Raw genomic sequence first — 16,994 nt, forward strand, 5'->3', positions numbered from 1 at the left:
GATTTCCTATTGGGCCACACTAGGGGTTTGTGTGTGTGTATGTCTGTCTCTCTGGGTCTGGGTCTGGGTTTGGGTCTGGGTGTGTTGCTTGCACATGCTAGCAGAAACCCTAACACTAATCCCCCAATTTCTGTAGATGCCAAATCAAAATGATCAAGTAGTTGAGTGTCAACTACAAACATATAATAACAAGATGGTCACCTTCAAATTTGATCTGGATGGAGACAATCCTGAGGAAATCGCAGCTGTCATGGTATGAATGTTGATTTCTTTAATTCATAATATCTATACCAATAGGAACTGGCAGGATGTGATCTCCTTAATTCTTCTTTTGATTGTGCCTCTGGCTTCCCAGGTTGCCAAGGAATTTGTCCTGAAATCTGAACGGGAACAATTCATCCAGGGAATTCATGATATTATCCTGCGTGTAGAAGCACTCCTCCAGAAGGATAAGTTGAACAAACAACAGGGGGCTCTGGGCAAGCCTGATATGCAATGTATATCTCCTACTTCGGCTACCGGCACTCTCCCAGTGAGTTTCAGATCTTTGCTGGTTAAGAATTAGGATAGAAAATATTTATATAGCATCTGGAATTGCTTTACTCATTTTTGTTATTTTCCAAATTAGTAGAAGATGCGTCTCCTCATATTTTTGGTTAGCTGAGCACAGTAACAGATCTTCAGAGATAATCTTTCCTTTGGCTTTTCCTTCACTCATCCTATATCTTAAAATGCTGAGGCCAGTTTCATTAAGGTACTTTGGTACGAGAAGAATTCAGATTTGTCTGAAAACTGGACCCCAAATAAGATTCTTCTTCCATTAATCCCAAATACTTTGTGGCTAAGAAGGAAAATAGATTGACCCCTTCCTTTTTGTGGCAGCCCCTCAAATATTAGAAGACTGCTATTCTGTCTCCCCTGGTCCTTCTCTTTACTAGACTATCCAAGCCCAGTTCCTGTAACCGATCTTCATATGTTTTAGCCTCCAATCCCCTAATCATCCTGGTTGCTCTTCTCTGCACTTTTTCTAGAGTCTCAACATCTTTTTTTATAATGTGGTGAACAAAACTGGATGTAGTACTCTAGGTGTGGTCTTACTAAGGCTTTATAGAGTTGTATTAGTACCTCCCTTGATCTTGATTGTATCCCTCTGTTAATACAACATGGTCAGAGAGGCCTCTTTTCATTATCTATTAAATGATTATTCTTTTTTTTACCTTTTTCCTATTTTCTTTTAGGCCGAGCTGCCACTGCAAGACCTCTCGTGCTCCATCTCCTCATCCTCATCTCTTAGTGGTATGTAATCAACCATTTGCTTAACCCATTTTACTTTTCACTTGCTACTTGAAAAGCTATTTCATTTACTGGGTCTGATCTCTCAAACACTGAAACTTAACAGGCAATCAGAGGGGAAATAGGACTGAAGTCCTTCTCTGAGAATTTAACCCAAAATAATATTACTCCTATTAGTCTTCACTAGGAATGATAAATCTTTCCAAAATTTAATGGCCAGCTTGTAATAGCCATACATTCAGAAAATTACAGTTCCCGCTAGCATTCTATTATTTTCAAACAAGTGTAGGAGTACAGGAGGCAGATTCCTAGGGAATTAACAAAAGAATGATGTTTTTTCATATGCTGTCAATTTTTCTCGATTTTATTGCTGAAACAAAGAATACTTGGAATAAGTAATAGTATTTTTATGTAGAAGTACTATAAATGGCATTCAGTCTGAGTATCCAATATATATTTGTGAATTCAGAATTATTTAATTCTAGGTGCAAACCTTTATATTAGGCTGCAATTGCCAGGTCTCAAGATTTTCATAAAAATTGAAACAGAGTTTATCTGCTTTCTGCTGTTTTAGAATACAAATGTGTGTCAAAAGATGAGAAAAGAGGATATCATGACTGAATGTTATACCTTATCAATTATAATATGTATGTTAGCAAACATGAAAGTTAAAAATGATGAAAATGATGAAAGACTCAGCCTTACAAGATATTCATTAAGGGGTGCTAATCTGTAGTAAAGGATCTAAATATGTATCATAAGAATTCAACTTTTTTCAGATTGTGGTTGCCTTAGTTCAGGACAGCCTGTGTTGTTATCACCTATCCATACTTCAGTGGTGGATGCAATTTCTGAGAATGATCCCTTTAGCCCCAGCATTCCCTCAACAACTACCCAAAATTTTGGGCAACCAGTACTCTCAACTACATCTGCAGGTAAAACTGATTGGTTGTGGTTTACTTCTATTGGTAGTTGTAAAATACTATTTAAGTAGATAGCATTCAGGGAAGGTAACCAGGCTTGCTACCTTGAAGAATTTTTATCCAGCAATGTAAAATGCTGGACACTGACTTGATATCTAAGGTGATAGTGATGATGACAACTATTATTTCCTGCCTTTTATGTTGTATCACCCATGGTGGAGTATATAATATCACCCCTTCCTACTTTCCCAACAACAACCCTGTGAATAGATTAAGCTGAGAAAAAGTTACTGGAGTAAAATAGTGCTGTGATATAAGGTAATTCAACAATAAAGGGATAATCTGGAGGAGTCTAATATCCTATATGAACCATGATTTTTAAAAAAACGGAAAGAGAAAAATTGAATTTGGAAAAATTTGTAAGTAGTTGACTTATTTATGATTTGGGCAGGGGCAAGACTTTGTATAATCCCAAAAATGTGGGGAATATATGACTGAATTATATAACACAATACATTATGTCTCCCACTTTATCTTACACTATTCTCCCATTCCCCTATTTCTTTTTAAAATATTTTAAACATTTTGAAATAAAAGATATTATCCAGAATCATTCAATATATAAGCAGCCATGCCAAATTCATCACATATTTTAGTTTCCCCTGGTGCAAAATATGGGCATTGGTGGAAAAAGCAGGGCAAATGATCTACTTAATGTTAATTAGAAAATAAAGCTGATTGGTGATTGGAAAGAACAAAATGCATTGAGCCCATCTGCTCTGCAAACATGGGGAAGGCTTTCTGCAATGCTACATAATGAGTGAGATGCAACTGATTTCCTTTCCTTTGCTTCTAGGACCAACTGACCTGCCAACTTGCCTTTTTCCTTACAGGCATCACCAGTATACCTGGACAGACCTGGCCAACCTACCATATGTATCCAGGGACTCCTACAACACCCTCTTACCTTGTCCCCGTCCCTCAACCAATTTCTCCACCAAATTCTGTTCTCCCCACATTGCCCCTTACCTCTTCCAATGCCCCATCCATTGGCACTGCTGTGCCTGCACCAGCTATCCCTATGTGGCCTACCTCTACTTCCCCTTTGTTCTCTCTTGCCGATGTTTTCTCTCTGGCTATGATGAGTATGGCCCAGTCACTTCTTCCAGCAGTATCTGCAAGGACTGCCCAGACGGGGCCTCTCTATACCTCACCAGTCCCACAGCCACCAGTTCTGTGTCCACCCAGCCCCACTACTGTACGTTTTATCTACCCTGAGCTGGTGTCTTCCCCAAAACCAGCCCACTTAGCCAATGGGATGTTGGGGCCAGTGGTGTCTCCAAGCTGTAACCCAACTCCAGTCACCTCAATTGCTGGGAATTCTGAGAACAGTCCAGTAAGTCTTTTGAATCAGTATCTTATATGACTATAAATGGGGAAAACAAGAGGCTCTCTTGTAACCACGTGCCTCAGTTCTAAGGTACTGTTGAAATGTATTACCTAATTATGGTGGGTGAACATAAATGGGGACATTGCTACATGGAAGTTAGTTCATTTTAGGAAATAGTGATTGCTTTTATTATATTTAGACATTAAAAGCTAGCAATTTTAACAATCGGCATGGGGATTTATTTTAATTATAATAGAGGAACATTCCTTGGAAGCTTTACCTCAGCTCCATAGGAACTTTAGTTAATTATTGATAGAGAGTTCCTGATTGTAACAGTTTTTCCATATTAGGGTGAGATGAGATGTACATTATTTTAGCGCTGCCTGAATCCCAGGTTAATCCTTTAATTTAATGAATTTTCAATGGATAACACAGCCATCTATTGAAGAAACAAACTGGAGTTCCACTGCATGGTGAATGGACCAAAAAAAAGGAAATTCTCTATTGATTTGTTTCCCTTTCTCCACAGGTAGCTCCTGTTTCTTCCTGGTCTGGATCACAATTAACCATATCAGATCTCTCTATCTCCAATGGTTCTTCTGCTGAACACACAACCCTCAGTGAAGGTAAGAAGGGTTTCAGAAGAATTGGAGAAGGAAATTTGAAGCCCTCTGCAAGTAGCTATGGTGCAAAGCCATGACTGAGAGCAGCATTCATAGTGGATAGCTCAAAATCAGCACAGTGCCAAATGTGGTGATGCATACATTGTTCAAAAGGAGCAAGTTTTGCACCACAATGCTACATTGCAAATTTTGACACCCCACTCCCGATACTATGAGTTAGGCTTAAATTAGCTGTACTGATATAAAACTGTTCCTTTCCTAAGATAGTACCATCCAACAGTTGCAAACTGTGCAAAATCATTTCATACGCTTGACTTCATCCATTTTGTTGATGTGGTTAAAAGACTTTAATGGGTAGTCTGATTGGTAAATATTGGTTATGGCAGGTTATGGCAGATTGTCCCTTCCAGTTCCTGAGAAGTCTTCCTTGGTGCCTTTCTTTTCCACCATCACTTGACTCAATGGCTAGTTTTTGTGTTGCTGCAGGTGGCACAGGCTGCTGCTGTACTCAGCAGACTTGAGGAATGGTGGAAAAGTTCTAAATCTATACTTCTCTGCTTTACTACTCTCCCAGGCATGGCAAAAAGAAAGAGAGAAGGGCTCCTGAGGTAGCCCTTTTGCTTTTGGTTTGATTTTATTTGACACCCAAACTGAGCTCCAAATGTATCCCTCTCATTGAAACTTTGGCTGTCTTGCTTTACAGTGAAGGTTTATTGCTCTTATGGAAGGAGGTATATAAGCACTGTATAAGCCATGGCCTTTAGCCAGCTTTCAAAATGAGCCACAACCAGGGCATCAACTGAATAAAATGGGAGGCAAAAGTACCAGCTGTATTTCCTTTGCTTGGCTCTCTGTTACTTGTTGGACCCATAGATTTCATGGAACTATGGTCTATGACCATAACAAAGTCTTCCCATGGATAACATGTTCCTTTTGATACTTCATGTAAGAAGACATACTGTGAGCCGCTTCACAATATCCTTTGAGCAGTGGCTGGTAATTGTAACATCTAGAGGGGAATTCTAGGAGTATTTATGTTCACACGTTTTAAAATTGCCAACTTCGAAAAATATTGCTCTATAGGAAGATTTGCCCACAGCTCTTCCTGATATTTCATTTTTCTTTACCAGGAGAGCCCAAGCCACAAATCCTGGGCCGTTTCCAGGTGACACCCACACGGAGTATCCCATCAGAATCTCCCCCCAAAGGCGATGGACCTGACATCTCGAGTACTTCCGAATCTGATAGTGACTCTCCTGGCGAAACACCTGTGCAAGAAGGCGAGGAGGGTACCACTCCCGTGGCAGAGGGAGAGGGTGATGGCGAATCTACTCATAGCAACAATGTTTGGATGAATTATATGCACAGCCCTTCCTACCCCAGCAGTGATGATTCAGACAGCACAGAAGATGATGACGTCTGGGATGAACTACAAGCCTTGCGCCAGAAGTGAGTAGTCTTGGTACTACTTGGCAGTAAATAATTTTCCCCCCTGCTCCATTCAGTAATATTGCCTTTCATTTTGTCCTTCTCTCAGGCATCTCTCTGAAGTTGAAAAGCTCCAAGCTCAGCAGAAACAAGAAATAGAAGAGCTTTATGCCCGCCTTGGCAAGGTGCCACCTGCTGGAATTGTATCACCTGCCACCATGCTCTCCAGTCGCCAGCGCCGCCTCTCTAAGGGCAGCTTCAATCCCCTGAGGCGCAGCAGCCTACAGCGCCCAGACGCAACACAGCCTCAAGGTAAATCCTTTCTTACCTCTGTGCTAAGTGCATGCAAGCATGCTGCAGACTTAATTGACTAATCTACAGGAGTTGTAAGGCAAATTTCAGTAAGCCTACTTAAGTGAGAAAGTGCCTTGTGACACTTTGGAAAATGCACTTTGCGGATAAAGGAATATAGAATTTATACAGTATGACCCACCCTGATTCTATGTACACCATCTCAATGTTTTGTGGGAAATTGCTGTTTTGTTAACAATCTCTAGGCATTTCCTGGATATCTGTGAGCTGAAAACATTTAAATAAATGCCTATCTATTTATGGAAATTTATTTCAATTAAATAACAAGACTATAGGCCTGATCTCAATGAAACCACTTTAATATTGACCAAGTAGTATTTTTTTAGGGATAAAGCCTTCACATACAAATTGTACAGCCATTTGCTCACTTACCTTTTTCCAGTTACACAAAATCCCTCAGGTGGAGGAGACTTTAACCACCCCACTCATCCCTTAACAGTAATTAAAATAACTATTTCCTTGTTTCTAATATTAGAAGAAACTAACGGTCTTGATTAAGATTTTGGTAGGATGGGTGGATGGGTGAGATTTTGTTTAAATACCCCTCCCCATCCCAATGCAAATAATATGCATATTGTAATTGTGTATGATATTGTGTAATGCTGTTAGCTTCCCATCTATATTAGTACTATATATTGATTTTCGTTACAGTTGTCTTTGCATTAATGTAATTATTACCTATCCAGGGATCATGAGGAGAAATTCTGTGAGTGGCGGCAACCTTGCTTCCCAGGAACAGCGACAAAGTAAAGGCGTGAAGTTTGCTAGTGATATTGGATGTCTGGTAAGGAATGGACTAGATCAGCAGTTGGCTGGGAATTCTGGGAGTTAAAATCCACACATCTCAAAATTGCCAAGTTTGAGAAGCACTAGAATGTTTCTAGAATGTTTGCTCTGGGCCAGAGGTTAAGTAGCCTCTGTTGAGCAAGCAAGTCTTATGCAACCCAACTTGCCTTTTTCTTGTTTGAAGAAATTAGATCAATCTTTCCTCACCCATGGTATCCAGATGTTTTCATCTACATGGCAAAAGTAGACTACAGCCTTGGGCCCCAAGCCCTAACCCTTTGGGACATGCCACATATGCCACATAATGTTACATATGCAGATAGTGCAAGCTTATAGTCCAACACAGCAGAACCTTATTTTCTTCAGGCTGACTAGTTTAACCTCTCTTCACCACTGCAAAATCCACTTTGTCATTCCTCCCAAATGTAATTTTTCTAGGCATGAATTAGCCAAACCAGAAAAGTTTCCTAAGCTCATTAATTTGCTACAAATTGTTTTGTCTGTTTGAATTCTACAATATATTCCCAGAATACTGCTTTATTTTTTATTACTTTTTCTAATTTGTGATCAATTGCAAAAAGCAGCTTTACTTGGAACAGATGATATCTTACAATGATACTTTTAATACTATCAAACAACATCTGCCTATCGTAGGTCCTTGGAAAGGACTTGATAGGTAGACAAAAATGCCAAATCCAATCTAAACAACTGATTTACTGTGCAGAATCATAATATATAATATAGATCAGGACCCCATAAGAGTCAAGCAACAGAATCTGAATGCAGCACACTAGTTTTCAAAAGTTTCAGAAATAAAAACACAGGTGTAAGTGTGTAAAACCACACATATATTGTGCTAACCATAAATCAAATCTATTAAACCATAGTAATAAGATTCAAATATCACGTGAATCCAGGAATGCACCACTTGTGACACTCCAGAATTAAAACTTCCATTAGTTCAGCCCTAACGAACAATACCGATAGCAAGGGATGTTATGAGTTGAAGTACAGTATCATTTCAATAAAAATGATCAACCCCTAGAAAATGATGCATTTTTATGGCTTAGGACATTTAGTAAGTCCATGTCATCAACTAGCGGTAGACATAAAATGCCTGCTACTTAAAATTCATTGTTTTCACAAATTACTTGTTTTTTTTTTCAGTAACCAAACCATTAGATGATACATCTGTGGATTCTACCTCAACCTGATGCCCACCCTCAAAAGGATGGAATGAAAGGGCCTTCTGCAACATATGCTTTTTGCTCAGTTTATAAGGGCAGTCACTATTATTTAGTATGGCAAATATATTTTGATAAGAGGAGCAGAATTGATGCTCCTGAGAATTGTATATGTACCAAACAATTAAGGATGAAAACACTTTGGTGCTACTGAGTTTCTCTTTATAAGTATGCAAAGGGATGCCAAGCCTCTGCGATTTGGGAGGATTTATCATGGAAATGCCAGGATGTGCATGCTTTTCTATTGCTTCTCTCTTATAAAGGAATGTAACTAAAATAGAAGTAAAGGGTGCCTATGGGATTTTTCATGTTCTGGAGTGCAATCCTTATGCTTCAAGCTTTATTGATCTATGTGCCTTGATAAGAGGAGATCAAGACCTAGAGTAGATCTTAATAGCTCTCCTAATTTCCAAAGCCACAGGAGGCTTCTCTAAATCTTTAAGCAGCTTTTTTATGGGAGATAAGTATGCCTTAGTCTTATAGGAATTAGGTCCTCTCCTCATTAATTCAGCTGCAAGTTTAGCCTTAAAAACAGTGGCAGTCTACTTGATCTCCTCTGCACTTTTGGACATTTTTGCCTTGATTAAGGATCAACTTTTCTTACAAGGGTGTCTGCACTTTGGAGTAACTTTGTACATGAGATTTTGTGCATCTACCATAATACAGTATATAAAGACATGCTTTGAAAGGAAAGCTGATATTGTAGTAAGACAGCACCAACCTGGCCGAAAATAAAAAAAAATGTGAACTTAATGAAAATAAATAAACATACTTCAAATAAAAATAGTCTAGATTCTTTGACCCCTTTTTTCCTGTCTTCCCTGTACAATACTGTTATAATCTGATCTCCCCATTAAGATTGTGTTCAGACCAAGAGCTTTTGGGAAAGCTATTCTTTTTTTCTTTCATAATTTTTTTAGATTGATAAAACAAGTGTTGCAAGTAAGAAATAATGGCATTGACTCCTACCTCCCCACAAGTATTTATGTTAATAAAGCAGGCACTAGCACAATAAAAGCTTTATTAGGAAGCTAGTGCTCTGGAGGGCAGGATCCAGAGGTGTTTTGAAATCCCCTCTTACAGAGCAAGGAATGCTGCATTCTGCATTGAGAGGTGATTCCACCTATTAAGCCCTTTCTTGACTTCCAGTGTTCTGCACACCAGCATTAGTGCTACAATGCTTGTTGGCAAAGAGGAAAAAAGATTGTTATTTGAAGACTTCTAGCCACAGAATCTAGTCTTCCATATCCTTGGTATTATAAACAAATAAATGTGCACAAAAGCAGCAAATTTATGGTAATAGTAAAGTAAGTATAGATCGCAGGTGTCAAACTCGTGACGTCACATTACTGTCACGTGATGTATCGCAACAGTTTTCCCCTTCAGAGTTGGGATTGGCGTGATTTGCATGTGATACAAGTGGCCACCCCTAGTATAGATTAATTCACCTCCATTGTCATCAGTAGAACTTCCAAGGGAATAAAATGGGCCAGTAAAAGAGAAAGAATCATAAAACACATCTCTTCCCAATTCTGACAGAATCTGAAAAAGCATTGTATTCTACTTTTTCTTGCTATTCCCATCTCCAGTAAAATTGTTTTAATAGTAAATCTCTTTGGTGCAAAAGGCACATTCCACAGTAAAAGAAATGTTTTTATAAAAACTATCATAGCTGGGATATACCAAAGAGGAACGCTCTCATGATCAAAACTCCATAACCAGAGGAGAGAATCTAACAGAAACAACAAAGACAAATGGATGAAATTTACAATGGATGAAAGCAACAAGTAGGAACTGTCACACATTTCAACTATTTGAGTCATTTAGTCTCCAAGAATTCTGGTGTACCTGAATTTGGGGGAGGGGACTACTCAGGCCAGGTATGTAATTCTTCTAACTCTGAAAATGGTTTATTCCTCTATTCCACTTTTGAAGAACAAAAGTGATAGAATACTATTGGGCTCAATCCTGCTTCTTTAGGTCATATAAATACACTCTGAGAAGTAGTATTGGAAGGATAAGTTGTAATTACCCTAAGCACTTGATCACTCTAGATCTGAGAATATTCTAGAATCTCTTCTAATAAGGGGGGGAAATCCTGCTGCTGAAATCTGAATTACAAATAAACAACATAGGACACATTTTCTACTAAAGAGAAATGTCCTTTCTTTGAGCTTTAAAGAAATATGCATTTGATAAATGCCTTGTCTGGCTTCTAGTCAGTTGCTAGTTTAATGATTCACTTACTCCAAATATATAAGAAACAATAAGAGCAACAATAGAGTTGTCAAAGTAGCACATCAAAAAGTTTATGGTCTGGAAATGAACTGCCAAAGCCTGCAAGAATTCTGCTTAATAGAAAAATTCAGGGGTAGGGATCTGTACAATAAGAATCTTTGGATTTTTTTTGCCCTTTGAATGTGGTACGGGCTCATCTAAATACTAAATGCCAAGTTTGTTTTTCTACTTTCTGAAGTCATCCTTATATAATTTTTATTAAGATTATTGATTGTAATAGTAAAATCTAACTAAATCTGATTTGATGTCACTTCTTTATATTTATATTTTGTTTTTTCTTCAGAAAAGAGAATAGAGAAAATGAGTAAAAAGTGCAAATGCAAAGAAAAATTAAGAAAAAACAAAATATAAATATAAAAAAGTGACATCAAATCATCACAAGTATAAAATTTAGTAACTCTTCAGCCTCTCTAAAGTTACAAACATTTATCACTTTATGTGATATCCCATCTGTTACCTATTCCATAAAGCATTATCTTTTCAGTCCCAGTTTCAGCAGAAAGTCCATAAAAGATAGCTAGAAGTAACAGCGTATCTTATTTTAACTGTTTCAAATAAGCCCTATCTTTATCGTCCTTCCTTTTACTTCTATCAGGCTTCATCTTTAGTTTGTTCAAATATTGTAGGATTTGATTTCTCTTCATTTCTTCTTTGTCCCATCACACACAATCTTCAAGCTTCATCAAGCCTAGTCCCAACACAAAGCAAAACAAAACAGCCGAAGTTCAATTCTTGTATTTGCCTACACTGTATAGGCAGATTTTTGCCAGACTAAACCTATGCTACCCTAAACTGATGGATATACCTTGGGAGATTCTAGAGACTGGTTATCCTAAATCATTTCCGCTTTTCACAATCCAGCTCTGTGATGGATATTTTGTCTTGCGCCCTTGCTTCAAATGCGTTCCTTCCTTCGAAGGAATCTGCTACTTTTCTGCAATCCATCACTGTACCTCCCCTTTATAGATAGTTCCATCACACCTTTTAAAAATCTAGTATGGAAAAATTATCTAGGTCACTCTCTTGGTTTATCATCTGTATCTCCCTTTTAAATTTCAAACTTTAACCAATTTCTTTTGCAGAATCAGTAAAACCATTCTCTAAATCCGGGGTCCCCAAACCCTTGGGCTGTGGACAAGCACCAGTCTGTGGTGCACCAAAAACTGGGCCATGCAAATGAGCGAAGCCCACCTGTGCATGTGTGGGATGCAGGCAATGTGTGAAACCATGCCCTCTCTGGTCCTTAGAAAAACCTCTTTCCACAGAATCAGTCCCTGGCACCCAAAAGGCGACCACTGTTCTAAATCATTCCGCTGTCAGTTATATATCCAAGTTTGATACCATCTCTTATTTTGTCAAATAACATTTGTTCTATATCCGATATTTGTTCAACAATATCTTTTGAATATCCAGGCAGTCCTTGACTCACAATCCTTTTAATGATGTTTAATGCCTTTTGATGTTAAAATGGCAGTGAAAAAAGTGACAGATTACATTTTTCTCATTTTTTCACACTGTGGCATTCCTATGGTCACATGATCAAAATTCAGACACTTTGCAACTGATTCATATTTGTGATTATTGCAGTGAACCAAGGTCATGTGATCACCTTTTGCAACCTTTTGACAAAGACAGTGGGAAGGCAGATTCATTTAACAACTATGATACTGATTAAATAAGTACATAACAACTGTGGCAAGAAAAGTCCCCAAATGGGGTAAAAACGGCTTAACTGTCTTAGCAAAAATTGGGGGCTCATTTGTGGTTTTAAGTCAAGGACATCTGTAGTCTCTCCATAGAAGCATACTATTTTCTGATTCAATTCTCCAAAATTCTCCTTCAGTGTCATTATTATAACATAAAGCAACTTTCAAGCCTCTATATCTGTTTTCTAGATAAAAATTTTAGTTCCCTATAATGGCCAATTTTTGAAACCATAAAATTATTTATCCATGTCCTATAAAAACCATAACAGAAGCTATTTCCCATGAGAAGCTATTTGTACTTTATAAGTAATTCCAAAATCTCTTTATATCTGGATCCTTAATCCATTTATAACTATCTAGGATCAAAATCCTATTTATTTTTTGCTGTTTATTTCAGATTCTTTGAATTCTTAAGCTTACAATTAAAAAATTATTTTAGGATTAAAGGTAAACTCATCTGTCATATGCAAACTCGCCATTGTGAAGGTCTCTAATAGCTTAGAAATAGTTAATGAGCAATTTCTCAAAGTATGGCTTGCAAACATCATTTCTTTTAAAAAGACCCATCAGAGTTGTTGAGAAAGATGGATAATCTCATCATATCCCAGCACTCAAATCCATAGAAAATGACTGCCCTGTAGTCTAGTGGGAAGCAGCCATCTGGAGCACACACAAGCAACCTCTTTATCCAGAGAGATTCCAAGGAATCAACTTACTCATCAATTCCTTTGGCAAAGATCTTTGCCATGGGTCTTTGGCTCTGCTTTCACAAAGCCATCTTTCGTTTGCCATACCTGCCCTAAAATCCCACTTCCTGAAGTCACTTTTGCTTTGAAAAACAGCTTTCAGATATTCTGACCTTCACTAAATAGTTACTTTTGATGTTCTGAAGTATTTTAATATGTGCATAAAAAGATTTGCAAAGCTGTTAAAAATTACATGTGACTATGTATTTCTAATATCTGAAAAATATTAGTGTACTCGTACTAATTCTGTGTGTCATTAGTATTATCTTATTTATACATTGTAGTCATTCCCTGGAGTTTTTCAATAGAAATTATGTATTAGTCATGCCTTGATTGACCTTATTAGCCTAAGCTTCCTTGAGGATTGATCTTCAAATCTGAACTGAAAAGGCTTACATTTTAAGAGACATCTGTTTTTTGTTCCACATTTATAGAATTGTGACTCATATATGGTCTTGCTAAATTCTAAATAGTCTAAGGGTAAGTAAAGTACCTTTATGTCCAAATAGCCAAGAACCCCTTAATGTACAATATCATGGCAACTATTACAGAAAAGGTTACAATCCCCTACTTATGAACAGGTTGTGTTCCAAGAGGCTATTACTAAGTTCCTTTTTTATAAGTCTATCGAAGTATTTTAAAAATGTTAAAATTCTTCACCTGATCGATTGCAAATTAACCCCTTAATGCCCTTTAAGCATCAGTGAGCATCTCAGCTTTCTCTCACTGCTCACTTATTTGCTCAGATTTCAGCCACTGGGGCAAGAGCAGGCCAGTCATCCCACAGGCCACTGGGACCCTCACTGGGAAAGAGTTGCCAGCAAGGTAACCAGTACAAACCACAAGTGAAAGGGTGAGGTACACTGTTTAGTCTTGATCATATAAACAATGGTAGGCAGCCCACTCCATTTCATTCTCCACAGGGATAACCAGGAACAAATTTGGTGGGAGCTTTCCAGCAGTGGGAGACTCCCAGCTCCAATGCCCATTTTCATGCCACCCCATTTCCCTACCATTAGACCTCTCCAAGCATGTGCATGGGTCAGTTGTTCTTCTCTGATAGAGCCCTCTTCTGTGTCAGCATTCAAGTGGAGACAACTTTTTAGTGCCTTAGCAATTCTCTTCCCTCCTAGGATGTTTGGATCCTGTTTCAGGTCTTTTCATGCCAGTCTCTGCTCCACTCAGTCAGTGGAGCCTCCCAAACATGCTCCTAGGCAAAGGGTGTGTGATACTGCCACCTTCTTTATGCCACCTTCTTTATGGGTGGCTCACAGCATGCATAAACTAACATTTTCTACCCGTAGAATCTTTTAGGCTGGAGTCACTGACAGGTTTGTTTGTATTGGTAAATGTTTGTCACTCTGAAGTTTGTAAATAAAGGAATGTCTATTTTTTGGGTAATTAAATAACAAAAAGAATGTAAAGCAATAATAATGGACGCAAACATATTTTTTAGGCTCCTTAAAGAAATTTCATTAATGTAACATTAAGCCCATTAAAAGCAGAAATTAAGTTAATAGATGGGCAGTTGGATAATTACAGAAGCTAATTCTAGTCTGTTTTCAAACCTAATATACTGTAATCCCAAGTGTAATCTCTGTTAGAAGACACTAATCAAGCATTTATCTTTTTTTAAAAAAAAGATGTCTTATCTTTTTGGAATGGAAAGAGGACAAGAAGGTATAGACCAGTTAATCTAACATTACAACTCTCTGGAAAGTTGATTGCCTTACTTATTTAAAGTAACATCAAATATATGTATAATGTGGGATTAAGTAAACACTTGTAACTTTCAAAAAGCATTCTGAGCAATTGTCTGTAGAATGAAGCATTTTAATAGAATTATCAAAGCACAAAAATATTTCAGTGAAAAGACATTCTTTACAATGACTAGTTGTAAATAGAGTGTTTCCAAAGGTTAGTATTTTTTAACTTAAATTATGAGGAGTTAGAAGAATCCAATGAAGTGACAAATATAATTATTAGATGATTAAATCAAAGAGATTGCAAACTGCTATAAACATTAGGGGCAGGGATTAAATTAGCATGATTCGGTATTAAAAAAATAAATAAATTCAGATTTTGGTTAAAAAACCTCTTATCATAGATGATTGGGTCCAGTATGGGCATGATTCGGAAAGGGATTGGAAAGCTGTGAATAGCTTCCACCTGGTTATTATACCCAAAACCTTTGAAAATGCTTATCTCCCTCATAGAGTCACTCTGGGCAGTGCACAAATAAAATATTAAAACATAAAACAGTATATAAAATGTAAAAGAGGCAATCATGAATAAAATTCAACGTTAAAAATTAATTAAAAGGTGGGGAAGGCTTTCAGGGTGCTAGCCAGCCCTAAGGCTGCACCCCACCAAGCAAGGCCAGGGTTATCTTTATGAAAGGTCAGGAGTAGGGCCTACCTCACCTCTGGTCCACCTTTATCATGCATTCTCTTACTTGTTCTTCTGTTTCAAATTTCAACAAATGTTTATGCATTTTAGTAATCATATTTCATATCTGTTCTACACAATTCTATTTCAAACTAAGTATTAGTGTTTAAAAACCATAATTTTGTCTAGTTTTCTAATAATTGTAAATAAGAGAATCACTGACAATTATATCCTTCTGCCATCAGTTCTACTTTTGGTTTTATTTTAGAATTGACAAAACTTCAATATCTTGCAGTAAATTAATCATTTGCCTATTATTTCTTCAATAAAATATTTTTTGTGCTGATATCCACAAAAGTTTTTCTGGGCACAACCTGGGTTTGTATCTATTCCATACTACCTTTAAAAGATTTGAAAATCAATCCTTTGAGCAAGATTCTTATTACAATTTTGCTTCCTGTCATGTTTATAAATATATTTGGTCTTTCGCAAAGAATTTAGAATTTGACATGGTTAGCGGTCCTTTGCATTGTGGAGGAAACATTGGTAACCTTATTGAGGCATTTTGTGTTTGTTCTGAGTGGGGGCAGAGGAACATACAGAATACAATGCAAAGGTAGGATAATAGGGGTTATGTTACTTCATAAAACAGCTTTGAAGATCTAATTTCCCCCAAAGCACCATGAAAATGAAATATCCCTTTGAAGCTTATAAAGCTCTAATAAAGATAAATGTGTTGATAAAGACTGACACCTTGCTAGGTTAGATGTATATGAGGAACAGAAAGAGTTCACCTATGCTACTGGTAAATAAATCATTACCTTCTTTCAGATGCAAAATGTATTTTAAAACATAACTCAGTACATAAAAGGTCTGAGTCTTCTTCAGGCAGTTTGGAGTTCTACCCTAAAACAACTTCTCACACACAATTATCTTTCATTGAGTTTGTTTATTGGAGTTTCACAAAGTAGATAGAAAGGTTAAATGACTTTTATAGCTTAGACATGGCAATATATGTTATCAGTGAACACTTTGAAATGCAGGGTATTATCCTTGGAGTTGTATAACTTATCCTCAAGTAATCAGCGCACAAAGAGGAATGTTGATTTTCAACCTCTAAAATGGGTAATTCTTCAATTCTTTCAATCTCAATCTCAATCTGATGAGGTCTTTGCTGCCTGTGCTCGTATGATTTCAGCCTCTGTCTCTACTTCATTCAGCAAGACATCTTGAGAGAAGGCATACATGGTATAGGTATCTGCACATGACAGCTCAGGAAAAGTACAGTATGCATGCTACTAGTCTATACTAAATAATCTTACATCATTTCCACCACCAATCAAGAAGGATCATACCACGATACTATATCTGCCCTAAATTAGATGCAAAGGAAAAAATCTGAAGAAAGAAAGGTAATATCATTTGCCTTTCAAAATTTACCTCTCCTAGAAAAAAGTTAATCTTGATGTCAGATGTGCTTTAACAAACACAATGTGAAAGGGGAGGAAGATAAACCCAATCTTACTGATTAGGTTTATCTCTCAGCCTCCCCTCCCCCCAGGCTGAGTCATCCAAAACAGTATTAGGTATTTTGTATGAACAAATGATGGACTCCCATATTCTGGAAAAAGGACTAAAATGTTTCATTTTGAAAAACATTTCAAAATCATTCTTATTCTCTTGAACAATCAGAAAAATATCTCAATACCTGCAAATTCTAGCTCAAAGGTCTTAGCTATCTGCATCCAGGAATTAGGCTGGGATGTAGCTAGGAGCAATGCATTTAGCTTCCTTATA

The 16,994-nt window shown here is 37.3% G+C and overlaps 1 protein-coding gene across 1 annotated transcript in view; it reads left to right on the forward strand.

The window, feature by feature from the left end:
• WNK4 (WNK lysine deficient protein kinase 4) overlaps window positions 1–9,375 on the forward strand; it is a 40,513-nt gene extending 31,138 nt beyond the window's left edge. The window contains exons 11-20 of the mRNA XM_026720970.2: window positions 137–253; window positions 356–532; window positions 1,239–1,296; window positions 2,073–2,228; window positions 3,110–3,612; window positions 4,136–4,232; window positions 5,360–5,678; window positions 5,767–5,969; window positions 6,716–6,813; window positions 7,983–9,375. Coding sequence (XP_026576755.2) covers window positions 137–253; window positions 356–532; window positions 1,239–1,296; window positions 2,073–2,228; window positions 3,110–3,612; window positions 4,136–4,232; window positions 5,360–5,678; window positions 5,767–5,969; window positions 6,716–6,813; window positions 7,983–7,985 — 1,731 coding nt within the window. The 3' untranslated portion in view covers window positions 7,986–9,375. The remainder of the gene's footprint in view (window positions 1–136; window positions 254–355; window positions 533–1,238; window positions 1,297–2,072; window positions 2,229–3,109; window positions 3,613–4,135; window positions 4,233–5,359; window positions 5,679–5,766; window positions 5,970–6,715; window positions 6,814–7,982) is intronic.
• Window positions 9,376–16,994: the final 7,619 nt, after the last annotated feature.

This window comes from Pseudonaja textilis, chromosome Z (assembly GCF_049901715.1).
Source record: "Pseudonaja textilis isolate UNSWEBS1 chromosome Z, rPseTex1.2, whole genome shotgun sequence".
NCBI classification, from domain to species: domain Eukaryota; kingdom Metazoa; phylum Chordata; class Lepidosauria; order Squamata; family Elapidae; genus Pseudonaja; species Pseudonaja textilis.